This window comes from Oncorhynchus clarkii, chromosome 9 (assembly GCF_045791955.1).
Source record: "Oncorhynchus clarkii lewisi isolate Uvic-CL-2024 chromosome 9, UVic_Ocla_1.0, whole genome shotgun sequence".
NCBI lineage: Eukaryota > Metazoa > Chordata > Actinopteri > Salmoniformes > Salmonidae > Oncorhynchus > Oncorhynchus clarkii.
Window position 1 is genome coordinate 68,783,662 of NC_092155.1, and position 25,068 is coordinate 68,808,729.

Here is a 25,068-nt window from a genome sequence, read left to right on the forward strand (position 1 = left end):
GAATGGGGTTGGCACTGGGGATACTGAAGGTGACGGAGTAGCTCTGATCAGCATCAATGTGAAACTGCAGGGAGCAGCAGTGCAGCAGGAGATCATTGAAGTCCATTCACAACCACAGTCATTTAATCTGAACAGTCTCATTTAAGAACCTGTTGTAGCAATACAGTAGTATTTCATAATGTAACATTAGTCGTGTTTAGAGATGAAGCCCAGTGGGTCGTTCAGAGTGGGGAGATGTAGGAAGTCAAGCTCAGACAGATCAATATGGAACACATCTCTCGTCTCTCTTCTAGCTCTGCTTGACTTATACACAGAGTACTCATCTCCTTCATACTGGATCTACAGTATATGGACGTAAATCTAACCAGGAAAGACTCAAGGTCCATTTCCAGCATGACTTAACCAATAGAAGAGTAAGACAGCTAATAAACAAATCACCAGGAGGAATACATTTTCCTTTTATCAAGCTGTAGCCTACTTTCACTTTTGTTATCTTATCTACATAGTTGCTCACACTACCTGTCAATCAATGTCTCACATTCTCTCATACTCTTTACCAAGGTACATTTATTCTGTCTTAATCCATGTCAGACCATCTTTACTTGTCCTCATAAACCCCCTCTCTCCTCCTCCCTTTTCCTCCCTCTCGTCCTCCCTCTCGTTTCCTCAGTTTACAGGAAGGGTGAGTCAGCTGGCAGAAGAAGGGATATGTGGATGGAATGAAATATGAGAAGGGAGGGAGGGAGGGAGGGAGGGAGACAGAGGGAGGGAGGGAGGGAGGCGGAGGGAGGGAGAGAGGGAGAGAGGGAGAGAAGGAAAGAGGGAGACAGAGGGAGACAGGGAGGGAGGGAGGGAAGGAGGGAGGGAGGGAAGCAGTATGAATAAACAACGTTAAGACCAGGGTTGCGGCAAAAGGGGATGCTGTCAGCAGGAAAGACAGAAAGAGAGTGAGAAAGTGAGACAGAAAAGAGAGAAAGAAAGAGAGAAAGCGAGACAAAGAGAGAGAGAATGCCATTAGCCTAAAGAGCAAATAAGACCGACAGGAGTATTGAGTGAACAGACACACAAATATGGAGAGACCGGGAGAGAGAGGGAGAGACGGGGAGAGAGAAAGAGAGAGGGAGAGAGAAAGAGAGAGAAAGGGAGAGAGGGAGAGAGAAAGGCACAACTACGACCACATAACCAAGAAAAACAGGTCACAACTCCTGCATCTCTGTCGCACGCTGGGTATGTACATAGTCAATGGTAGGCTTCGAGAGGACTCCTATGGTAGGTACAAAATGGTGCCGACAGTGAGGGCCGCCTCGCTTCTAGTCCTTAGGAAACTTTGCAGTGTTTTGTTTTTTGTATGTATTATTTCTTACATTGTTAGCCCAGAAAATCTTAAGTGTTATTACATACAGCCGGGAAGGACTATTGGACATCAGAGCGCCGTCAACTTACCAGCACTACGACCAGGAATACGACTTTCCCGAAGTGGATCCTTTGTCCGAACCAACCAGGGCATTTGAACTGATTCCAGAGGCTGACCCAAAACAACATCACCGCAGAAGAGGAAGACGGAGAGGCATTCTGGTCAGACTTTGGAAGCTTGCACACCACCCACCGCTTCCGAGTATATTACTCGCTAATGTCCAGTCTCTAGATAACAAGGTAGACGAAATTAGGGCAAGTGTTGCTTTCCAGAGAGACATCAGGTCTTCTGTTTCACAGAAACATGGCTCTCTCGGGATATGCTGTTGGTACAGCCACCGGGATTCTTTGTGTGTCGTACCGACGGAAATAAACATCTCTTCATGAAGAAAAATGTGTTTATTTAATTAATTTTTACCCCTTTTTCTCCCCAATTTCGTGGTATCCAATTGTTGAGACTATCTTGTCTCATCGCTACAACTCCCGTACGGGCTCGGGAGAGACGAAGGTCATGCGTCCTCCGACGCACTGCTTCTTAACACAGCACGCATCCAACCCGGAAGCCAGCAGCACCAATGCGCCGGAGAAAACGCCGTGCACCTGGCCACCTTGGTTAGCGCACACTGCGCCCAGCCCGCCACAGGAGTCGCTGGTGCGCGATGAGACAAGGACACCCCTACCGACCAAGCCCTCCCTAACCAGGGCGACGCTAGGCCAATTGTGCGTTGCCCCACGGACCTCCCGGTCGCGGCCGGTTTTTTACTCACCCAAGCAGGCCATCAGACTGTAAAAGGCCATCAGACTGTAAAACAGCCATCAATAACACAGAGAGGCTGCTACCTACATGCAGACTTAAAATCATTGGCCACATTAATAAATGGACCACTAGTCACTTCAATAATGTCACTTTAATAATGTTTACATACTTATTCTAGCATTACTCATCTAATATGTATATACTGTATTTTATACCATCTATTGCATCTTGCCTATGCCACTCGGTCATTGCTCATCCATATGTTTATATGCTTATTCCATTTATTTACTTAGATTTGTGTGTATTAGGTAGTTGTTGTGGAATTGTTAGACTACTTGTTAGATATTGTTGCACTGTCGGAACTAGAAGCACAAGAATTTCACTACACTCACAATAACATCTGCTAACCATGTGTATGTGACCAATACAATTTGATTTACACCTATAGCTCATCTCTTGGCAGTAGTACTGTAGACTACTTTATCACTGACCTCAACCCAGTCAACCAACTGACACCCCTATCAGATCACAGCAAAATCACAGTCTACTTGAACAGAGCAATACTCAATCATGAGGCATCAAAGCCAAAGGAACTGAATCATATTAATAAATGCTATAGATGGAAGGAAAGTAGTGTGGAAACCTACCCAAAAAACTATTAGGCAACAACAAATTCAATCCCTTTTAGACAACTTCCTGGACAAAACATTATACTGTAATAGTGAAGATATCAGGTATGAAGGTATGACCCAGATGCAGACCACGTCAAATAAACAATAGTTTAATATTCCAACAGGATCAGGGAATAGACAGGTCAAGGCAGGCAGGGGTCAGTAACCAGAGGTGGGGCAACGGTAACGGGCGGCAGGCAGGCGTCGGTAATCCAGAAGGGGGCAAATGTGCAGGCTCAGGAGCTGGCAGAGTGGTCACGCAGGCGGGCTCAGAGTCAGGACAGACAAGGGTCAAAACCAGGAGGGCGAGAAAAGACAGAATGGAAAAAGCAGGAGCTGGGACATAAAACGTTGGTTGACTTAAACAAACAACACAAACTGGCAAAAGAAACAGAGAACACAGGAATAAATACACAGGGGACAATAGAGGAGATGGGGGACACCTGGAGGGGGTGGAGACAATCACAAAGACAGGTGAAACAGATCAGTGTGACAGAAGATGTAAACTTGGCAGTAGAAAACCTAAACAGTATATTTGACCTCTCAGCTCCCCTATCAAAAAAAATGGAAACAGGAAACCTAAGAAAATGAACAACAATGACAAATGGTTTGATGAAGAATGCAAAAACCTAAGCTAGAAATTGAGAAGCCTGTCCAACCAAAAACATAGAGATGAGTCTAAAACTTCACTATGGTGAATCACCAAAACAATACAGAACTACACTACGAGAAAAGAAATAACAGCACATCAGAAACCAGCTCAATGTAATTGAAGAATCCATAGACTCTAACCACTTCTGGGAAAATTGGAAAACACTAAACAAACAACAACACGAAGAGTTATCTATCCAAAATGGAGATGTATGGGTAAACCACTTCTCCAGTCTTTTTGGCCCTATAACAAAGAACAAACAGCAAAAACATAAATATACATGATCAAATACAAATCTTAGAATCAACTATTAAAGACTACCAGAACCCACTCGATTCTCCAATTACATTGAAGGAACTACAAGACAAAATATAAACCTTCCAACCCAAAAAGGCCTGTGGTGTTGATGGTAGCCTCAATGAAATGATAAAATATAGACCAGAAATTCCAATTGGCTATACTTAAACTCATTAACATCGTTCTTAGTTCTGGCATTTTCCCCAATATTTGGAACCAAGAACTGATCACCCCAATCCACAAAAGTGGAACCAAATTTGACCCCAATAATTACCGTGGGATAGGTGTCAACAGGAACCCCAGAAAAATCCTCTGCATTATCATTAACAGCAGACCAGTTCTGTGAAAACAATGTACTGAACAAATGTCAAATTGTCTTTTCACCAAATTACTGTACGACAGAACACGTATTTACCCTGCACACCCTAATTGACATACAAACAAACCAAAACATAGGCAAAGTTTTCTCATGCTTTGTTGAGACAGGGATGCAGCTTAAGCCCCACCCTCTTCAAAATACAGTAACAGTCAAAAGTTTGGACACACATACTCATTCCAGAGTTTTCCTTCATTTTTTTCTTCTACATTCTAGAATAATAGTGAAGACATCAAAACTATGAAATAACACATATGGGATCATGTAGTAACCAAAAAAAGTGTTAAACAAATCAAAATATATTTTAGATTTGAGATTCTTCAAAGTAGCCACCCTTTGCCTTGATGACAGCATTGCACTCTCTTGGTATTCTCTGAACCAGCTTCATGAGGTAGTCACCTGGAATGAATTTCAATTAACAGGTGTGCCTTGTTAAAAGGAATTTGTGGAATTTCTTTCCTCTAAATGTGTTTGAGCCAATCAGTTGTGTTGTGACAAGGTAGGGGTGGTATATATATATCTCCATATATATATATATATATATATATATATATGTAATAAGCAAAGAGAAATGACAATCCATCATTACTTTACTGGTTGCCTGTTTTCGTAAGTGTAACTTTCGTAAGTGTTTACTGAACATTTTTTATTTCACTTTTGTTTATTATTTATTTCACTTGCATTAGAAATGTAAACATATGTTTCCCATGCCAATACAGCCCTTGAATTGAATTGAGAGAGAGAGAGAGAGAGAGAGAGAGAGAGAGAGAGAGAGAGAGAGAGAGAGAGAGAGAGAGAGAGAGAGAGAGAGAGAGAGAGAGAGAGAGAGAGAGAGAGAGAGAGAGAGTGAGTGAGTGAGTGTGGGTTTAGAGAGGGAGAGAGCAAGACAAGCCTAAATCCTAACTTGAGATCCATGTGCTTAACTCAATGACTTTAGTGTAAATCATGCATTGAGGTCAATCAGAGATTTGTACGAAAAACTAGTTACGCATGTCGAATCTGAAGATAGGATTCCAGCCAGAGAGAGTGAGAGAGACAGAGCGTGTGTTGGAGAACGAAAGAAAGAGTGATGGAAAGGGAATGAGAGAAAAGAGAGTGTTTGAGCGAGAAACTGAAAGAGGCAGAGCGATGGATGTAGCTAGCACTCTTTAGTGAGCCAGTCAGTTCCTAGTGAGGGTGCCTGGGCTGATTTAGCTGCTGTGTTTCTGCCTCCATGGCTCTCTGCTCTCTCAATGCTCTCTCCATTGATCGGGTTAAAGTCATTACGTGGCTATAAGGTCACCCAGCCATCTTGACCCGGCGTTAATCACTCACTAATTGAAGGGAAATTACTCTGATTTAGCTTCCTCCTACAACCCACAGAGTTCTGCCCTGTCTGTCTGTCAGATATGACCAAGGGTACATCTCAAATGGCACCCTATTTCCTACATAGTCACATTGCACTACTCTATGGTAGTGCATTATATAGGGAAGGGTGCCATTTGTGAAGAAGCCCAACACTGCACTCTCATTATTAAGCATGTTTACCACATGCAAGTAGCAACAGCCTTTTATGAATCTGTTGCTCTCTGACATATAATAAAGAATTATTATTATTGTCACTAACTGGGGGACAGGGGAGAGGAGTTGAGGAGAGGAGACAGTAGAGTGGAGAGGAGACAGAGTGGAGTGGAGAGGAAACAGAGTGGAGTGGAGAGGAGACTAGAGTGGATTGGAGTGGATAGGAGAGGGAGGAGAGGAGACAGTAGAGAGGAGAGGAGACAGAGAGGAGAGGAGACAGAGTGGAGAGGAGACAGTAGAGTAGAGTGGATAGGAGAGGGAGGAGAGGAGACAGTAGAGTGGAGAGGCGACAGAGAGGAGAGGAGACAGTAAAGTGGAGAGGAGACAGTAAAGTGGAGAGGAGACAGTAGAGTAGAGTGGATAGGAGAGGGAGGAGAGGAGACAGTAGAGAGGAGAGGAGACAGTAGAGAGGAGAGGAGACAGTAGAGATGAGAGGAGACAGTAGAGTAGAGTAGAGTAGAGCGGAGCGGAGCGGAGCGGAGCGGAGAGGAGAGGAGAGGAGACAGAAGAGTGGAGAGGAGACAGTAGAGTAGAGAGGAGAGGAGAGGTGAGGAGACAGTAGAGTGGAGAGGAGACAGTAGAGTAGAGAGGAGAGGAGAAGTGAGGAGCCAGTAGAGAGGAGAGGAGAGATCTACATTATTAAATTAACATGACTCATAATGTTTTCGTTAGTGGTTGAGAATATTTGAGTTATCTTTTCACATCATTGATATGCAAAGCAGGCAGGTTTTGCACAGAATTTGACATTGAACTATCAGAACAAACTTGGGTTACAGAGGACCATCTGGACAGAGTCATGAAAGGACAATAAATCTTGACTCAGGATAATAATTGTCATATCCTGAGTCAAGAATGGCCTCTGTAACCTTCTAATCTGATGACTGAGGGACAATGAAATATCAACTACCGGTAGTCAAGGATTCAGCAACAACAACAACAGCAGTAGTAATCAGGCTATTCCTTGTCAGAACAGATTGTCTTCATCTATTATCTATTATCTGCCAAAATTGTTGCAACCTGTTGTGGAAATTTCCTCTATTTACCAAATCATGGGAGCAAACCACACACACAAGTCAGAGTTAGTTATCAAAGTCCATCTTTAATTATATCAGCTCTATCACAATCCGGTGACTCTCAGGTAACTCAGTGTCTCTCAATGAATTCTCTGAGAGCCCCTTTCCACATTGCAATAGCATTTTGACTTTCAACAGTTCAGTATCTCTAATGAAAAGTTGAGAGTCCCCACACAACGGCAAAATGGGATCCTTTGTAGCAAAGATACACAGGATAAGACAGCATCGGCATAATTCATTGTTCAGCTTTGTCTCCTCTCTCAACCTCAGAACCATAAACCAATCCTCCATATCAACAGGCATATATCAAATTGTCATTTAGATACAACCAACTCTAAATACAACCAATCCTGGACAAGATCACACAGACACACTGACTGGCACACAGACATTGTAGAGCAAAAGATATGTTTACACATGATGACACTTTGACCTCTCCCCTCTCTGCGGCCCATGCAACTTAGTCTTGACATAGAACAGATGTCTCGCCACAGTATTATACAAAAATACCATTCTGATGAGAAGTAACTTACACACATTTGATGAATATAAAACATCTTACATATGTTACCAACAAATTCTGAATCTTCCACGACAAACCCCTATTACTAGCCTGTTCAACCTCTCTTTCGTATCGTCTCAGATTCCCAAAGATTGGAAAGCTGCCGCGATCATCCCCTCTTCAAAGGGGGTGACACTCTAGACCCAAACTGCTACAGACCTATATCTATCCTACCCTGTCTTTCTAAGGTCTTCGAAAGCCAAGTTAACAAACAGATTACTGACCATTTCGAATCCCACCATACCTTCTCCGCTATGCAATCTGGTTTCAGAGCTGGTCATGGGTGCACCTCAGCCACGCTCAAGGTTCTAAACGACATCATAACCGCCATCGATAAGAGACATTACTGTGCAGCCGTATTCATCGACCTGGCCAAGGCTTTTGACTCTGTCAATCACAACATTCTTATTGGCAAACTCGACAGCCTTGGTTTCTCAAATGATTGCCTCGCCTGGTTTACCAACTACTTCTCTGATAGAGTTCAGTGTGTCAAATCGGAGGGACTGTTGTCCGGACCTCTGACAGTCTCTATGAGTGTGCCACAGGGTTCAATTCTCGGGCCGACTCTCTTTTCTGTATACATCAATGATGTTGCTCTTGCTGCTGGTGATTCTCTGATCCACCTCTACGCAGACAACACCATTCTGTATACTTCTGGCCCCTCCTTGGACACTGTGTTAACTAACCTCCAGATGAGCTTCAATGCCATACAACTCTCCTTCCGTGGCCTCCAACTGCTCTTAAACGCAAGTAAAACTAAATGCATGCTATTCAATCGATCATTGCCCTCACCTGCTCGCCCTCACCTGCTCGATTTTTTCACGTTCTGACCTTTATTTCCTTTGTTTTTGTCATTATTTAGTATGGTCAGGGCGTGAGTTGGGTGGGCAGTCTATGTTTGTTTTTCTATGATTTGGGGATTTCTATGTTTCGGCCTGGTATGGTTCTCAATCAGAGGCAGGTGTCATTAGTTGTCTCTGATTGAGAATCATACTTAGGTAGCCTGGGTTTCACTGTGTGTTTGTGGGTGTTTGTTTCCGTGTCTGTGTTGTTCACCACACGGTACTGTTTTGGGTTTGGTTCATTCCGCGTTTATTGTTTTTGTATTCAGTTGTGTTCATGTTGAGTATTTCTTGTTAAAAGAACCATGGACACTTACCACGCCGCATATTGGTCCTACGATCCTTCTTGCCTCTCCTCTTCGGACGAAGAGGAGGAAATCCCTTACAGTATTATTGACTGTATGTTTTGTTTATTCCACGTGTAACACCGCGTTGTTGTATGTGTCGAATTGCTACGCTTTATCTTGGCCAGATCGCAGTTGCAAATGAGAACTTGTTCTCAACTAGCCTATCTGGTTAAATAAAGGTGAAATAAAAAATAAAAAAAATAAAAAAATCTGCCTGAATAAAAGAGAGAGGGAAATAAAATCTTACATGAAACTGTCTTTAGACACACTGGTCTTTTGACATCGTGTCTGTCTTTAAAAAAAATCTCTGTTCTACTTTTATGTCTAATTCCCTCTGGAAAAATAACAGGCGCAAAAATGTATTTCAAAGGTATACTGTAGTCTCTCAACAACCCTTTGTCTCTCTAAATAACATAGCGATAAAGAGAAATGATCCAACTAAAAACTACGTATAATATACTGTTGAATTTATTATTGATAAATGAATAAACAATATCCCCATTTTAAATAGAATTGTATCTAGGTAAACTTATACTTTGTTTTATAAGTGATTGACAATATGAGTTCATAAGAAGGGATTGTGTGACAGGACAAGGAGTAATAAAATGTTAAAGAACACCATTCCAACTAGGCAGAAACAAATGGGTTGGGGACTGAGTAAACACATAAGGTCGTTAGCCTATGGTTGACCCAACTGAAACTTAGCTCTGGGGTTTTTAGATAAGGCAGTGAGTGCATTCCTAGGTTTTCTGTCTAATAAAACTGTCAGTTCAGTGGTGATCGATAATGTTGAGGGGTCAAAAGTTATCTGGGAGTGTGTTAGTAAGTTAGAATTAACTTTTCACCTTACTTTGTCCCGGTCGAGAGGAGGGGATTCTGTTAAAGCAGTGAAATGACGTCATGATCTGTATATAAACTGCAGCTCGTGTTTAAGTGGGAGCGCGCTCCGAGAATAAATTCTATTACCTATTATTTAAAGACTGGTCTGCGTCTATTTTATGCAAACAAGAAATCTTACAAATTCTCATAAAATAGATTAAGGGCTTTCAATTGATGAAAGCACATTGGCATAATTAAAATATACTAACATATACACTGCTCAAAAAAATAAAGGGAACACTGAAACAACACAATGTAACTCCAAGTCAATCACACTTCTGTGAAATCAAACTGTCCACTTAGGAAGCAACACTGAATGACAATAAATGTCATATGCTGTTGTGCAAATGGAATAGACAACAGGTGGAAATTATAGGCAATTAGCAAGACACCCCCAATAAAGGAGTGGTTCGACAGGTGGTGACCACAAACCACTTCTCAGTTCCTATGCTTCCTGGCTGATGTTTTGGTCACTTTTGAATGCTGGCGGTGCTTTCACTCTAGTGGTAGCATGAGATGGAGTCTACAACCCACACAAGTGGCTCAGGTAGTGCAGCTCATCCAGGATGAAACATCAATGCGAGCTGTGGCAAGAAGATTTGCTGTGTCTGTCAGCGTAGTGTCCAGAGCATGGAGGCGCTACCAGGAGACAGGCCAGTACATCAGGAGACGTGGAGGAGGCCGTAGGAGGGCAACAACCCAGCAGCAGGACCGCTACCTCCGCCTTTGTGCAAGGAGGAGCAGGAGGAGCACTGCCAGAGCCCTGCAAAATTACCTCCAGCAGGCCACAAATGTGCCTGTGTCTGCTCAAACGGTCAGAAACAGACTCCATGAGGATGGTATGAGGGCCCGACGTCCACAGGTGGGGGTTGTGCTTACAGCCCAACACCGTGCAGGACGTTTGGCATTTGATAGAGAACACCAAGATTGGCAAATTCGCCACTGGCGCCCTGTGCTCTTCACAGATGAAAGCAGGTTCACACTGAGCACATGTGACAGACGTGACAGAGTCTGGAGACGCCGTGGAGAACGTTCTGCTGCCTGCAACATCCTCCAGCATGACCGGTTTGGCGGTGGGTCAGTCATGGTGTGGGGTAGCATTTCTTTGGGGGGCCGCACAGCCCTCAATGTGCTTGCCAGAGGTAGCCCGACTGCCATTAGGTACCGAGATGAGATCCTCAGACCGCTTGTGAGACCATATGCCGGTGCGGTTGGCCCTGGGTTCCTCCTAATGCAAGACAATGCTAGACCTCATGTGGCTGGAGTGTGTCAGCAGTTCCTGCAAGAGGAAGGCATTGATGCTATGGACTGGCCCGCCCGTTCCCCAGACCTGAATCCAATTGAGCACATCTGGGACATCATCATCTCGCTCCATCCACCAACGCCACGTTGCACCACAGACTGTCCAGGAGTCCAGGTCTGGGAGGAGATCCCTCAGGAGACCATCCACCACCTCATCAGGAGCATGCCCAGGCATTGTACGGAGGTCATACAGGCACGTGGAGGCCACACACACTACTGAGCCTCATTTTGACTTGTTTTAAGGACATTACATCAAAGTTGGATCAGCCTGTAGTGTGGTTTTCCACTTTAATTTTGAGTGTGACTCCAAATCCAGACCTCCATGGGTTGATAAATTTGATTTCCATTGATAATTTTTGTGTGATTTTGTTGTCAGCACATTCAACTATTTAAAGAAAAAAATAATTTAATAAGAATATTTCATTCATTCAGATCTAGGATGTGTTATAAATTTTTTTGAGCAGTGTTACTGTAGGAGGGCTGACTTGTAGGGGTGCCCATCACGCTCCCTCGCTCATCTTCACTAGCTACTTGAAGCATTGTGCCTGGACATTTGGCTCTCCATGTCGCCCTGTTCCAGGCCAGGTCCCAGGCTGATGAGGATCCCAGGCTGATGAGGATCCCAGGCTGATGAGGATCCTAGGCTGATGAGGATCCCAGGCTGATGAGGTCCCAGGCTGATGTGGTGTTGTATAATCCAACCTTGTGTAGGTCATACTCCAGCTGGCCGGACCATCTGTCTCTCTGATTTCTTTCCTCTTGGGCGTGGCCAGCTGGGGGATGAGGGCAGGCTCCAGAGGTGGATTCGATCTGGCCAGGTAACCAAACAGTGGGAATCAGGTAGCCACCTGGCTTCTTTGAAATGTCACAGAGAGAACACACAGTGCCAGGCCAGGTAAGGTGCCTGAGGGAAGGAGAGTGAGAGAAAAAGAGAGAGCGAGAGAGGCCTGTTTGAGAGGGCTAGGTGAGTGACTGTTAGAGTGACTGGGTAGAGGGTACAGTGGCAGAGAGCAGGTATGATGTCATAGTGAGAAGGAATGGAGATTTAGTGTGCTTCTCAAATGGCACACTATTCCCCATATAGTGCACTACTTTTGACTAGGGCCCATAGATAACAGGGTGTCATTTGGGATGCATGCTTTGACCTGAGAGGTGGAGGACTATTCAGCTTCAGATACACCCTGGCCTTTAAACTAGAAAGAAAGTGTCACTACTGTTCTGTGTCAGGATTGGGAGGTTAGGTCCAACTGCATGCGTGTGTGCGTGCGTGTGTGTGTGCACTGTAGCAAAAGTACTTGTACCTGATGTCTAGCTGAGTCCAGTGAGTCCAGCGACCCATAGTACAGCGACCCAGAGAGCCTAGCGACCCAGTGAGCCCAGTGACCCAGAGAGTCCAGCGACCCAGTGAGCCCAGCGACCCAGAGAGCCCAGCGACCCAGTGAGCCCAGCGACCCAGAGAGCCCAGCGACCCAGAGAGTCCAGCGACCCAGTGAGCCCAGCGACCCAGAGTCCACGACCCAGAGAGTCCAGCGACCCAGAGAGTCCAGCAACCCAGAGTCCAGCGACCCAGAGAGTCCAGCAACCCAGAGTCCAGCGACCCAGAGTCCAGCGAACCCAGAGTCCAGCAACCCAGTGAGCCCAGCGACCCAGAGAGTCCAGCGACCCAGAGAGCCCAGCGACCCAGAGAGCCCAGCGACCCAGAGAGTCCAGCGACTCAGTGAGCCCAGTGACTCAGTGAGCCCAGCGACCCAGAGAGTCCAGCGACCCAGTGAGCCCAGGGACCCAGAGAGCCCAGCGACCCAGAGAGCCCAGCGACCCAGAGAGCCCATCGACCCAGTGAGCCCAGGAACCCAGAGAGCCCAGCGACCCAGAGAGCCCAGCGACCCAGAGAGCCCAGTGACCCAGTGAGCCCAGCGACCCAGAGAGCCCAGCGACCCAGAGTCCAGCGATCCAAAGTCCAGCGACCCAGTGAGCCCAGCGACCCAGTGAGTCCAGCGACCCAGAGAGCCCAGCGACCCAGTGAGTCCAGCGACCCAGTGAGTCCAGCGACCCAGAGCCCAGCGACCCAGTGAGCCCAGCGACCCAGAGTCCAGCGACCCAGAGTGCCCAGCAACCCAGAGAGTCCAGCGACCCAGTGAGTCCAGCGACCCAGTGAGTCCAGCGACCCAGAGCCCAGCGACCCAGTGAGGCCAGCGACCCAGAGTCCAGCGACCCAGAGAGCCCATCGACCCAGAGTCCAGCGACCCAGAGAGCCCAGCGACCCAGAGAGCCCAGCGACCCAGAGTCCAGCGACCCAGAGCCCAGCGACCTAGAGAGCCCAGCGATCCAGAGTCCAGCGACCCAGAGAGCCCAGCGACCCAGAGTCCAGCGATCCAGAGAGCCCAGCGACCCAGAGAGCCCAGCGACCCAGAGAGCCCAGCGACCCAGAGTCCAGCGACCCAGAGAGCTCAGTGATCCAGAGCCCAGCGACCCAGAGAGCCCAGCGACCCAGAGCCCAGCGACCCAGAGAGCCCAGCGACCCAGAGTCCAGCGACCCAGAGAGCCCAGCGACCCAGTGAGTCCAGCGACCCAGTGAGTCCAGCGACCCAGAGCCCAGCGACCCAGTGAGCCCAGCGACCCAGAGAGCCCAGCGACCCAGAGAGCCCAACGACCCAGAGTCCAGCGACCCAGAGCCCAGCGACCTAGAGAGCCCAGCGATCCAGAGTCCAGCAACCCAGAGAGCCCAGCGACCCAGAGTCCAGCGACCCAGAGAGCCCAGCGACCCAGAGAGCCCAGCGACCCAGAGAGCCCAGCGACCCAGAGTCCAGCGACCCAGAGAGCTCAGTGATCCAGAGCCCAGCGACCCAGAGAGCCCAGCGACCCAGAGTCTAGCTGCCCAGAGAGCCCAGCGACCCAGAGAGCCCAGCGACCCAGAGAGTCCAGCTACCCAGAGCCCAGCGACCCAGAGAGCCCAGCGACCCAGAGTCCAGCGACCCAGAGAGCCCAGCGACCCAGTGAGCCCAGCGACCCAGAGAGCCCAGCGATCCAAAGTCCAGCGACCCAGTGAGCCCAGCGACCCAGTGAGCCCAGCGACCCAGAGTCTTGCAACCCAGAGAGCCCAGCGACCCAGAGAGCCCAGCGACCCAAAGAGTCCAGCGACCCAGAACCCAGCGACCCAGAGAGCCCAACGACCCAGAGTCCAGCGACCCAGAAAGCCCAGCGACCCAGAGAGCCCAGCGACCCAGAGAGTCCAGCGACCCAGAGAGTCCAGCGACCCAGAGAGCCCAGCGATCCAGAGTCCAGCGACCCAGTGAGTCCAGCGACCCAGAGCCCAGCGACCCGGTGAGCCCAGCGACCCAGAGAGCCCAGCGACCCAGTGAGCCCAGCGACCCAGAGAGCCCAGCGACCCAGAGTCCAGCGACCCAGAGCCCAGCGACCCAGAGAGCCCAGCGATCCAGAGTCCAGCGACCCAGAGAGCCCAGCGACCCAGAGAGCCCAGCGACCCAGAGTCCAGCGACCCAGAGAGCTCAGTGATCCAGAGCCCAGCGACCCAGAGAGCCCAGCGACCCAGAGTCTAGCTGCCCAGAGAGCCCAGCGACCCAGAGAGCCCAGCGACCCAGAGAGTCCAGCTACCCAGAGCCCAGCGACCCAGAGAGCCCAGCGACCCAGAGTCCAGCGACCCAGAGAGCCCAGCGACCCAGTGAGCCCAGCGACCCAGAGAGCCCAGCGATCCAAAGTCCAGCGACCCAGTGAGCCCAGCGACCCAGTGAGCCCAGCGACCCAGAGTCTTGCCACCCAGAGAGCCCAGCGACCCAGAGAGCCCAGCGACCCAAAGAGTCCAGCGACCCAGAACCCAGCGACCCAGAGAGCCCAACGACCCAGAGTCCAGCGACCCAGAAAGTCCAGCGACCCAGAGAGCCCAGCGACCCAGAGAGTCCAGCGACCCAGAGAGTCCAGCGACCCAGAGAGCCCAGCGATCCAGAGTCCAGCGACCCAGTGAGTCCAGCGACCCAGAGCCCAGCGACCCAGTGAGCCCAGCGACCCAGAGAGCCCAGCGACCCAGTGAGCCCAGCGACCCAGAGAGCCCAGCGACCCAGAGTCCAGCGACCCAGAGCCCAGCGACCCAGAGAGCCCAGCGATCCAGAGTCCAGCGACCCAGAGTCCAGCGACCCAGAAAGCACAGCGACCCAGAGAGCCCAGCGACCCAGAGTCCAGCGACCCAGAGCCCAGCGACCCAGAGCCCAGCGACCCAGAGAGCCCAGGGATCCAGAGTCCAGCGACCCAGAGAGCCCAGCGACCCAGTCTAGCTACCCAGAGAGCCCAGCGACCCAGCGATCCAAAGTCCAGCGACCCAGTGAGCCCAGCGACCCAGTGAGTCCAGCGACCCAGAGTCCAGCGACCCAGAGAGCCCAGCGACCCAGAGAGCCCAGCAACCCAGAGAGTCCAGCGACCCAGAGAGTCCAGCGACCCAGAGAGCCCAGCGATCCAGAGTCCAGCGACCCAGTGAGTCCAGCGACCCAGAGCCCAGCGACCCAGTGAGCCCAGCGACCCAGAGCCCAGCGACCCAGTGAGCCCAGCGACCCAGAGAGCCCAGCGACCCAGTGAGCCCAGCGACCCAGTGAGCCCAGCGACCCAGAGAGCCCAGCGACCCAGAGTCCAGCGACCCAGAGTCCAGCGACCCAGAGTGCCCAGCAACCCAGAGAGTCCAGCGACCCAGAGAGCCCAGCGACCCAGTGAGTCCAGCGACCCAGTGAGTCCAGCGAACCAGAGCCCAGCGACCCAGTGAGCCCAGCGACCCAGAGAGCCCAGCGACCCAGAGTCCAGCGACCCAGAGTGCCCAGCAACCCAGAGAGTCCAGCGACCCAGTGAGTCCAGCGACCCAGTGAGTCCAGCGACCCAGAGCCCAGCGACCCAGTGAGGCCAGCGACCCAGAGTCCAGCGACCCAGAGAGCCCATCGACCCAGAGTCCAGCGACCCAGAGAGCCCAGCGACCTAGAGAGCCCAGCGACCCAGAGAGCCCAGCGACCCAGAGTCCAGCGACCCAGAGCCCAGCGACCTAGAGAGCCCAGCGATCCAGAGTCCAGCGACCCAGAGAGCCCAGCGACCCAGAGTCCAGCGACCCAGAGAGCCCAGCGACCCAGAGAGCCCAGCGACCCAGAGTCCAGCGACCCAGAGAGCTCAGTGATCCAGAGCCCAGTGACCCAGAGCCCAGCGACCCAGAGTCTAGCTACCCAGAGAGCCCAGCGACCCAGAGAGCCCAGCAACCCAGAGAGTCCAGCTACCCAGAGCCCAGCGACCCAGAGAGCCCAGCGACCCAGAGTCCAGCGACCCAGAGAGCCCAGCGACCCAGTGAGCCCAGCGACCCAGAGAGCCCAGCGATCCAAAGTCCAGCGACCCAGTGAGTCCAGCGACCCAGTGAGCCCAGCAACCCAGTGAGCCCAGCGACCCAGAGTCTAGCAACCCAGAGAGCCCAGCGACCCAGAGAGCCCAGCGACCCAGAGAGTCCAGCGACCCAGAACCCAGCGACCCAGAGAGCCCAGCGACCCAGAGAGCCCAGCGACCCAGTGAGCCCAGCGACCCAGAACCCAGCGACCCAGAGAGTCCAGCGACCCAGAGCCCAGCGACCCAGAGCCCAGCGACCCAGAGAGCCCAGGGATCCAGAGTCCAGCGACCCAGAGAGCCCAGCGACCCAGTCAAATCAAATCAAATCAAATCAAATCAAATTTTATTTGTCACATACACATGGTTAGCAGATGTTAATGCGAGTGTAGCGAAATGCTTGTGCTTCTAGTTCCGACAATGCAGTAATAACAAGTAATCTAACTAACAATTCCAAAACTACTGTCTTGTACACAGTGTAAGGGGATAAAGAATATGTACATAAGGATATATGAATGAGTGATGGTACAGAGCAGCATAGGCAAGATACAGTAGATGGTATCGGGTACAGTATGTACAAATGAGATGAGTATGTAAACAAAGTGGCATAGTATAGTATAAAGTGGCTAGTGATACATGTATTACATAAGGATACCGTCGATGATATAGAGTACAGTATATACGTATGCGTATGAGATGAATAATGTAGGGTAAGTAACATTTATATAAGGTAGCATTGTTTAAAGTGGCTAGTGATATATTTACATCATTTCCCATCAATTCCCATTATTAAAGTGGCTGGAGTTGAGTCAGTGTCAGTGTGTTGGCAGCAGCCACTCAGTGTTAGTGGTGGCTGTTTAACAGTCTGATGGCCTTGAGATAGAAGCTGTTTTTCAGTCTCTCGGTCCCAGCTTTGATGCACCTGTACTGACCTCGCCTTCTGGATGATAGCGGGGTGAACAGGCAGTGGCTCGGGTGGTTGATGTCCTTGATGATCTTTATGGCCTTCCTGTGACATCGGGTGGTGTAGGTGTCCTGGAGGGCAGGTAGTTTGCCCCCGGTGATGCGTTGTGCAGACCTCACTACCCTCTGGAGAGCCTTACGGTTGAGGGCGGTGAAGTTGCCATACCAGGCGGTGATACAGCCCGCCAGGATGCTCTCGATTGTGCATCTGTAGAAGTTTGTGAGTGCTTTTGGTGACAAGCCGAATTTCTTCAGCCTCCTGAGGTTGAAGAGGCGCTGCTGCGCCTTCTTCACGATGCTGTCTGTGTGAGTGGACCAATTCAGTTTGTCTGTGATGTGTATGCCGAGGAACTTAAAACTTGCTACCCTCTCCACTACTGTTCCATCGATGTGGATAGGGGGGTGTTCCCTCTGCTGTTTCCTGAAGTCCACAATCATCTCCTTAGTTTTGTTGACGTTGAGTGTGAGGTTGTTTTCCTGACACCACACTCCGAGGGCCCTCACCTCCTCCCTGTAGGCCGTCTCATCGTTGTTGGTAATCAAGCCTACCACTGTTGTGTCGTCCGCAAACTTGATGATTGAGTTGGAGGCGTGCGTGGCCACGCAGTCGTGGGTGAACAGGGAGTACAGGAGAGGGCTCAGAACGCAACCTTGTGGGGCCCCAGTGTTGAGGATCAGCGGGGAGGAGATGTTGTTGCCTACCCTCACCACCTGGGGGCGGCCCGTCAGGAAGTCCAGTACCCAGTTGCACAGGGCGGGGTCGAGACCCAGGGTCTCGAGCTTGATGACGAGCTTGGAGGGTACTATGGTGTTGAATGCCGAGCTGTAGTCGATGAACAGCATTCTCACATAGGTATTCCTCTTGGCCAGATGGGTTAGGGCAGTGTGCAGTGTGGTTGAGATTGCATCGTCTGTGGACCTATTTGGGCGGTAAGCAAATTGGAGTGGGTCTAGGGTGTCAGGTAGGGTGGAGGTGATATGGTCCTTGACTAGTCTCTCAAAGCACTTCATGATGACGGATGTGAGTGCTACGGGGCGGTAGTCATTTAGCTCAGTTACCTTAGCTTTCTTGGGAACAGGAACAATGGTGGCCCTCTTGAAGCATGTGGGAACAGCAGACTGGTATAGGGATTGATTGAATATGTCCGTAAACACACCGGCCAGCTGGTCTGCGCATGCTCTGAGGGCGCGGCTGGGGATGCCATCTGGGCCTGCAGCCTTGCGAGGGTTAACACGTTTAAATGTCTTACTCACCTCGGCTGCAGTGAAGGAGAGACCGCATGTTTTCGTTGCAGGCCGTGTCAGTGGCACTGTATTGTCCTCAAAGCGGGCAAAAAAGTTATTTAGTCTGCCTGGGAGCAAGACATCCTGGTCCGTGACTGGGCTGGGTTTCTTCCTGTAGTCCGTGATTGACTGTAGACCCAGTCTAGCTACCCAGTCTAGCTACCCAGAGAGCCCAGCGACCCAGCGATCCAAAGTCCAGCGACCCAGTGAGTCCAGCGACCCAGTGAGCCCAGCGACCCAGTGAGTCCAGCGACCCAGAGTCCAGCGACCCAGAGAGCCCAGCGACCCAGAGAGCCCAGCGACCCAGAGAGTCCAGCGACCCAGAGAGTCCAGCGACCCAGAGAGCCCAGGGATCCAGAGTCCAGCGACCCAGAGAGCCCAGCGACCCAGTCTAGCTACCCAGAGAGCCCAGCGACCCAGCGATCCAAAGTCCAGCGACCCAGTGAGCCCAGCGACCCAGTGAGTCCAGCGACCCAGAGTCCAGCGACCCAGAGAGCCCAGCGACCCAGAGAGCCCAGCAACCCAGAGAGTCCAGCGACCCAGAGAGTCCAGCGACCCAGAGAGCCCAGCGATCCAGAGTCCAGCGACCCAGTGAGTCCAGCGACCCAGAGCCCAGCGACCCAGTGAGCCCAGCGACCCAGAGCCCAGCGACCCAGTGAGCCCAGCGACCCAGAGAGCCCAGCGACCCAGTGAGCCCAGCGACCCAGTGAGCCCAGCGACCCAGAGAGCCCAGCGACCCAGAGTCCAGCGACCCAGAGTCCAGCGACCCAGAGTGCCCAGCAACCCAGAGAGTCCAGCGACCCAGAGAGCCCAGCGACCCAGTGAGTCCAGCGACCCAGTGAGTCCAGCGAACCAGAGCCCAGCGACCCAGTGAGCCCAGCGACCCAGAGAGCCCAGCGACCCAGAGTCCAGCGACCCAGAGTGCCCAGCAACCCAGAGAGTCCAGCGACCCAGTGAGTCCAGCGACCCAGTGAGTCCAGCGACCCAGAGCCCAGCGACCCAGTGAGGCCAGCGACCCAGAGTCCAGCGACCCAGAGAGCCCATCGACCCAGAGTCCAGCGACCCAGTGAGCCCAGCGACCCAGAGAGCCCAGCGACCCAGAGTCCAGCGACCCAGAGTGCCCAGCAACCCAGAGAGTCCAGCGACCCAGTGAGTCCAGCGACCCAGTGAGTCCAGCGACCCAGAGCCCAGCGACCCAGTGAGGCCAGCGACCCAGAGTCCAGCGACCCAGAGAGCCCATCGACCCAGAGTCCAGCGACCCAGAGAGCCCAGCGACCTAGAGAGCCCAGCGACCCAGAGAGCCCAGCGACCCAGAGTCCAGCGACCCAGAGCCCAGCGACCTAGAGAGCCCAGCGATCCAGAGTCCAGCGACCCAGAGAGCCCAGCGACCCAGAGTCCAGCGACCCAGAGAGCCCAGCGACCCAGAGAGCCCAGCGACCCAGAGTCCAGCGACCCAGAGAGCTCAGTGATCCAGAGCCCAGTGACCCAGAGCCCAGCGACCCAGAGTCTAGCTACCCAGAGAGCCCAGCGACCCAGAGAGCCCAGCAACCCAGAGAGTCCAGCTACCCAGAGCCCAGCGACCCAGAGAGCCCAGCGACCCAGAGTCCAGCGACCCAGAGAGCCCAGCGACCCAGTGAGCCCAGCGACCCAGAGAGCCCAGCGATCCAAAGTCCAGCGACCCAGTGAGTCCAGCGACCCAGTGAGCCCAGCAACCCAGTGAGCCCAGCGACCCAGAGTCTAGCAACCCAGAGAGCCCAGCGACCCAGAGAGCCCAGCGACCCAGAGAGTCCAGCGACCCAGAACCCAGCGACCCAGAGAGCCCAGCGACCCAGAGAGCCCAGCGACCCAGTGAGCCCAGCGACCCAGAACCCAGCGACCCAGAGAGTCCAGCGACCCAGAGCCCAGCGACCCAGAGCCCAGCGACCCAGAGAGCCCAGGGATCCAGAGTCCAGCGACCCAGAGAGCCCAGCGACCCAGTCAAATCAAATCAAATCAAATCAAATCAAATTTTATTTGTCACATACACATGGTTAGCAGATGTTAATGCGAGTGTAGCGAAATGCTTGTGCTTCTAGTTCCGACAATGCAGTAATAACAAGTAATCTAACTAACAATTCCAAAACTACTGTCTTGTACACAGTGTAAGGGGATAAAGAATATGTACATAAGGATATATGAATGAGTGATGGTACAGAGCAGCATAGGCAAGATACAGTAGATGGTATCGGGTACAGTATGTACAAATGAGATGAGTATGTAAACAAAGTGGCATAGTATAGTATAAAGTGGCTAGTGATACATGTATTACATAAGGATACCGTCGATGATATAGAGTACAGTATATACGTATGCGTATGAGATGAATAATGTAGGGTAAGTAACATTTATATAAGGTAGCATTGTTTAAAGTGGCTAGTGATATATTTACATCATTTCCCATCAATTCCCATTATTAAAGTGGCTGGAGTTGAGTCAGTGTCAGTGTGTTGGCAGCAGCCACTCAGTGTTAGTGGTGGCTGTTTAACAGTCTGATGGCCTTGAGATAGAAGCTGTTTTTCAGTCTCTCGGTCCCAGCTTTGATGCACCTGTACTGACCTCGCCTTCTGGATGATAGCGGGGTGAACAGGCAGTGGCTCGGGTGGTTGATGTCCTTGATGATCTTTATGGCCTTCCTGTGACATCGGGTGGTGTAGGTGTCCTGGAGGGCAGGTAGTTTGCCCCCGGTGATGCGTTGTGCAGACCTCACTACCCTCTGGAGAGCCTTACGGTTGAGGGCGGTGCAGTTGCCATACCAGGCGGTGATACAGCCCGCCAGGATGCTCTCGATTGTGCATCTGTAGAAGTTTGTGAGTGCTTTTGGTGACAAGCCGAATTTCTTCAGCCTCCTGAGGTTGAAGAGGCGCTGCTGCGCCTTCTTCACGATGCTGTCTGTGTGAGTGGACCAATTCAGTTTGTCTGTGATGTGTATGCCGAGGAACTTAAAACTTGCTACCCTCTCCACTACTGTTCCATCGATGTGGATAGGGGGGTGTTCCCTCTGCTGTTTCCTGAAGTCCACAATCATCTCCTTAGTTTTGTTGACGTTGAGTGTGAGGTTGTTTTCCTGACACCACACTCCGAGGGCCCTCACCTCCTCCCTGTAGGCCGTCTCATCGTTGTTGGTAATCAAGCCTACCACTGTTGTGTCGTCCGCAAACTTGATGATTGAGTTGGAGGCGTGCGTGGCCACGCAGTCGTGGGTGAACAGGGAGTACAGGAGAGGGCTCAGAACGCAACCTTGTGGGGCCCCAGTGTTGAGGATCAGCGGGGAGGAGATGTTGTTGCCTACCCTCACCACCTGGGGGCGGCCCGTCAGGAAGTCCAGTACCCAGTTGCACAGGGCGGGGTCGAGACCCAGGGTCTCGAGCTTGATGACGAGCTTGGAGGGTACTATGGTGTTGAATGCCGAGCTGTAGTCGATGAACAGCATTCTCACATAGGTATTCCTCTTGGCCAGATGGGTTAGGGCAGTGTGCAGTGTGGTTGAGATTGCATCGTCTGTGGACCTATTTGGGCGGTAAGCAAATTGGAGTGGGTCTAGGGTGTCAGGTAGGGTGGAGGTGATATGGTCCTTGACTAGTCTCTCAAAGCACTTCATGATGACGGATGTGAGTGCTACGGGGCGGTAGTCATTTAGCTCAGTTACCTTAGCTTTCTTGGGAACAGGAACAATGGTGGCCCTCTTGAAGCATGTGGGAACAGCAGACTGGTATAGGGATTGATTGAATATGTCCGTAAACACACCGGCCAGCTGGTCTGCGCATGCTCTGAGGGCGCGGCTGGGGATGCCATCTGGGCCTGCAGCCTTGCGAGGGTTAACACGTTTAAATGTCTTACTCACCTCGGCTGCAGTGAAGGAGAGACCGCATGTTTTCGTTGCAGGCCGTGTCAGTGGCACTGTATTGTCCTCAAAGCGGGCAAAAAAGTTATTTAGTCTGCCTGGGAGCAAGACATCCTGGTCCGTGACTGGGCTGGGTTTCTTCCTGTAGTCCGTGATTGACTGTAGACCCAGTCTAGCTACCCAGTCTAGCTACCCAGAGAGCCCAGCGACCCAGCGATCCAAAGTCCAGCGACCCAGTGAGTCCAGCGACCCAGTGAGCCCAGCGACCCAGTGAGTCCAGCGACCCAGAGTCCAGCGACCCAGAGAGCCCAGCGACCCAGAGAGCCCAGCGACCCAGAGAGTCCAGCGACCCAGAGAGTCCAGCGACCCAGAGAGCCCAGGGATCCAGAGTCCAGCGACCCAGAGAGCCCAGCGACCCAGTCTAGCTACCCAGAGAGCCCAGCGACCCAGCGATCCAAAGTCCAGCGACCCAGTGAGCCCAGCGACCCAGTGAGTCCAGCGACCCAGAGTCCAGCGACCCAGAGAGCCCAGCGACCCAGAGAGCCCAGCAACCCAGAGAGTCCAGCGACCCAGAGAGTCCAGCGACCCAGAGAGCCCAGCGACCCAGAGAGCCCAGCGACCCAGAGAGTCCAGCGACCCAGAGAGTCCAGCGACCCAGAGAGCCCAGCGATCCAGAGTCCAGCGACCCAGTGAGTCCAGCGACCCAGAGCCCAGCGACCCAGTGAGCCCAGCGACCCAGTGAGCCCAGCGACCCAGAGTCCAGCGACCCAGTGAGCCCAGCGACCCAGTGAGCCCAGCGACCCAGAGTCCAGCGACCCAGAGTCCAGCGACCCAGAGTGCCCAGCAACCCAGAGAGTCCAGCGACCCAGAGAGCCCAGCGACCCAGTGAGTCCAGCGACCCAGTGAGTCCAGCGACCCAGAGCCCAGCGACCCAGTGAGCCCAGCGACCCAGAGAGCCCAGCGACCCAGAGTCCAGCGACCCAGAGTGCCCAGCAACCCAGAGAGTCCAGCGACCCAGTGAGTCCAGCGACCCAGTGAGGCCAGCGACCCAGAGTCCAGCGACCCAGAGAGCCCATCGACCCAGAGTCCAGCGACCCAGAGAGCCCAGCGACCCAGAGAGCCCAGCGACCCAGAGTCCAGCGACCCAGAGCCCAGCGACCTAGAGAGCCCAGCGATCCAGAGAGCCCAGCGACCCAGAGTCCAGCGACCCAGAGCCCAGCGACCCAGAGAGCCCAGCGATCCAGAGTCCAGCGACCCAGAGAGCCCAGCGACCCAGAGTCCAGCGACCCAGAGTCCAGCGACCCAGAGAGCCCAGCGACCCAGAGTCCAGCGACCCAGAGCCCAGCGACCCAGAGAGCCCAGCGACCCAGAGAGTCCAGCTACCCAGAGAGCCCAGCGACCCAGTCTAGCTACCCAGAGAGCCCAGCGACCCAGAGAGCCCAGCGATCCAAAGTCCAGCGACCCAGTGAGTCCAGCGACCCAGTGAGCCCAGCGACCCAGTGAGTCCAGCGACCCAGAAAGCCCAGCGACCCAGAGAGCCCAGCGACCCAGAGAGTCCAGCGACCCAGAGAGCCCAGCGATCCAGAGTCCAGCGACCCAGTGAGTCCAGCGACCCAGAGCCCAGCGACCCAGTGAGCCCAGCGACCCAGAGAGCCCAGCGACCCAGTGAGCCCAGCGACCCAGAGAGCCCAGCGACCCAGAGAGCACAGCGACCCAGAGTGCCCAGCAACCCAGAGAGTCCAGCAACCCAGAGAGCCCAGCGACCCAGTGAGCCCAGCGACCCAGAGAGCCCAGCGATCCAAAGTCCTGCGACCCAGTGAGTCCAGCGACCCAGTGAGCCCAGCGACCCAGTGAGTCCAGCGACCCAGTGAGCCCACTGACCCAGTGAGTCCAGCGACCCAGTGAGGCCAGCGACCCAGAGTCTAGCGACCCAGAGTCCAGCGACCCAAAGATCCCAGCGACCCAGAGAGCCCAGCGACCCAGAGAGTCCAGTGACCCAGAGAGTCCAGCGACCCAGAGAGTCCAGCGACCCAGTGAGCCCAGGGACCCAGAGAGCCCAGCGACCCAGAGAGCCCAGCGACCCAGTGAGCCCAGGGACCCAGAGAGCCCAGCGACCCAGTGAGCCCAGGGACCCAGAGAGCCCAGCGACCCAGAGAGCCCAGCGACCCAGAGAGCACAGCGACCCAGAGTCCAGCGACCCAGAGCCCAGCGACCCAGAGAGCCCAGCGATCCAGAGTCCAGCGACCCAGAGAGCCCAGCGACCCAGAGTCCAGCGACCCAGAGAGCCCAGCAACCCAGAGAGCCCAGCGATCTAGAGCCCAGCGACCCAGAGAGCCCAGCGATCCAGAGTCCAGCGACCCAGAGAGCCCAGCGACCCAGAGTCTAGCTACCCAGAGAGCCCAGCGACCCAGAGAGCCCAGCGACCCAGTGAGCCCAGCGACCCAGAGAGCCCAGCGATCCAAAGTCCAGCGACCCAGTGAGTCCAGCGACCCAGTGAGCCCAGCAACCCAGTGAGACCAGCGACCCAGAGTCTAGCAACCCAGAGAGCCCAGCGACCCAGAGAGCCCAGCGACCCAGAGAGTCCAGCGACCCAGAACCCAGCGACCCAGAGAGCCCAGCGACCCAGAGAGTCCAGCGACCCAGTGAGCCCAGCGACCCAGAACCCAGCGACCCAGGGAGTCCAGCGACCCTGAGCCCAGCAACCCAGAGCCCAGCGACCCAGAGAGCCCAGGGATCCAGAGTCCAGCGACCCAGAGAGCCCAGCGACCCAGTCTAGCTACCCAGAGAGCCCAGCGACCCAGCGATCCAAAGTCCAGCGACCCAGTGAGTCCAGCGACCCAGTGAGCCCAGCG

At 52.9% G+C, this 25,068-nt stretch overlaps 1 protein-coding gene across 1 annotated transcript in view; it reads left to right on the top strand.

The window, feature by feature from the left end:
- LOC139417606 (mucin-2-like) overlaps positions 1 to 25,068 on the top strand; it is a 50,950-nt gene that overhangs the window by 18,973 nt on the left and 6,909 nt on the right. The window contains exons 2-13 of the mRNA XM_071166819.1: positions 12,294 to 12,448; positions 12,786 to 12,882; positions 12,965 to 13,255; positions 13,353 to 13,596; positions 15,339 to 15,492; positions 15,690 to 16,059; positions 19,053 to 19,174; positions 19,389 to 19,502; positions 19,600 to 19,969; positions 23,129 to 23,233; positions 23,858 to 24,049; positions 24,720 to 24,986. Of these exons, the coding sequence (XP_071022920.1) occupies positions 12,294 to 12,448; positions 12,786 to 12,882; positions 12,965 to 13,255; positions 13,353 to 13,596; positions 15,339 to 15,492; positions 15,690 to 16,059; positions 19,053 to 19,174; positions 19,389 to 19,502; positions 19,600 to 19,969; positions 23,129 to 23,233; positions 23,858 to 24,049; positions 24,720 to 24,986 (2,481 nt within the window). The remainder of the gene's footprint in view (positions 1 to 12,293; positions 12,449 to 12,785; positions 12,883 to 12,964; positions 13,256 to 13,352; positions 13,597 to 15,338; positions 15,493 to 15,689; positions 16,060 to 19,052; positions 19,175 to 19,388; positions 19,503 to 19,599; positions 19,970 to 23,128; positions 23,234 to 23,857; positions 24,050 to 24,719; positions 24,987 to 25,068) is intronic.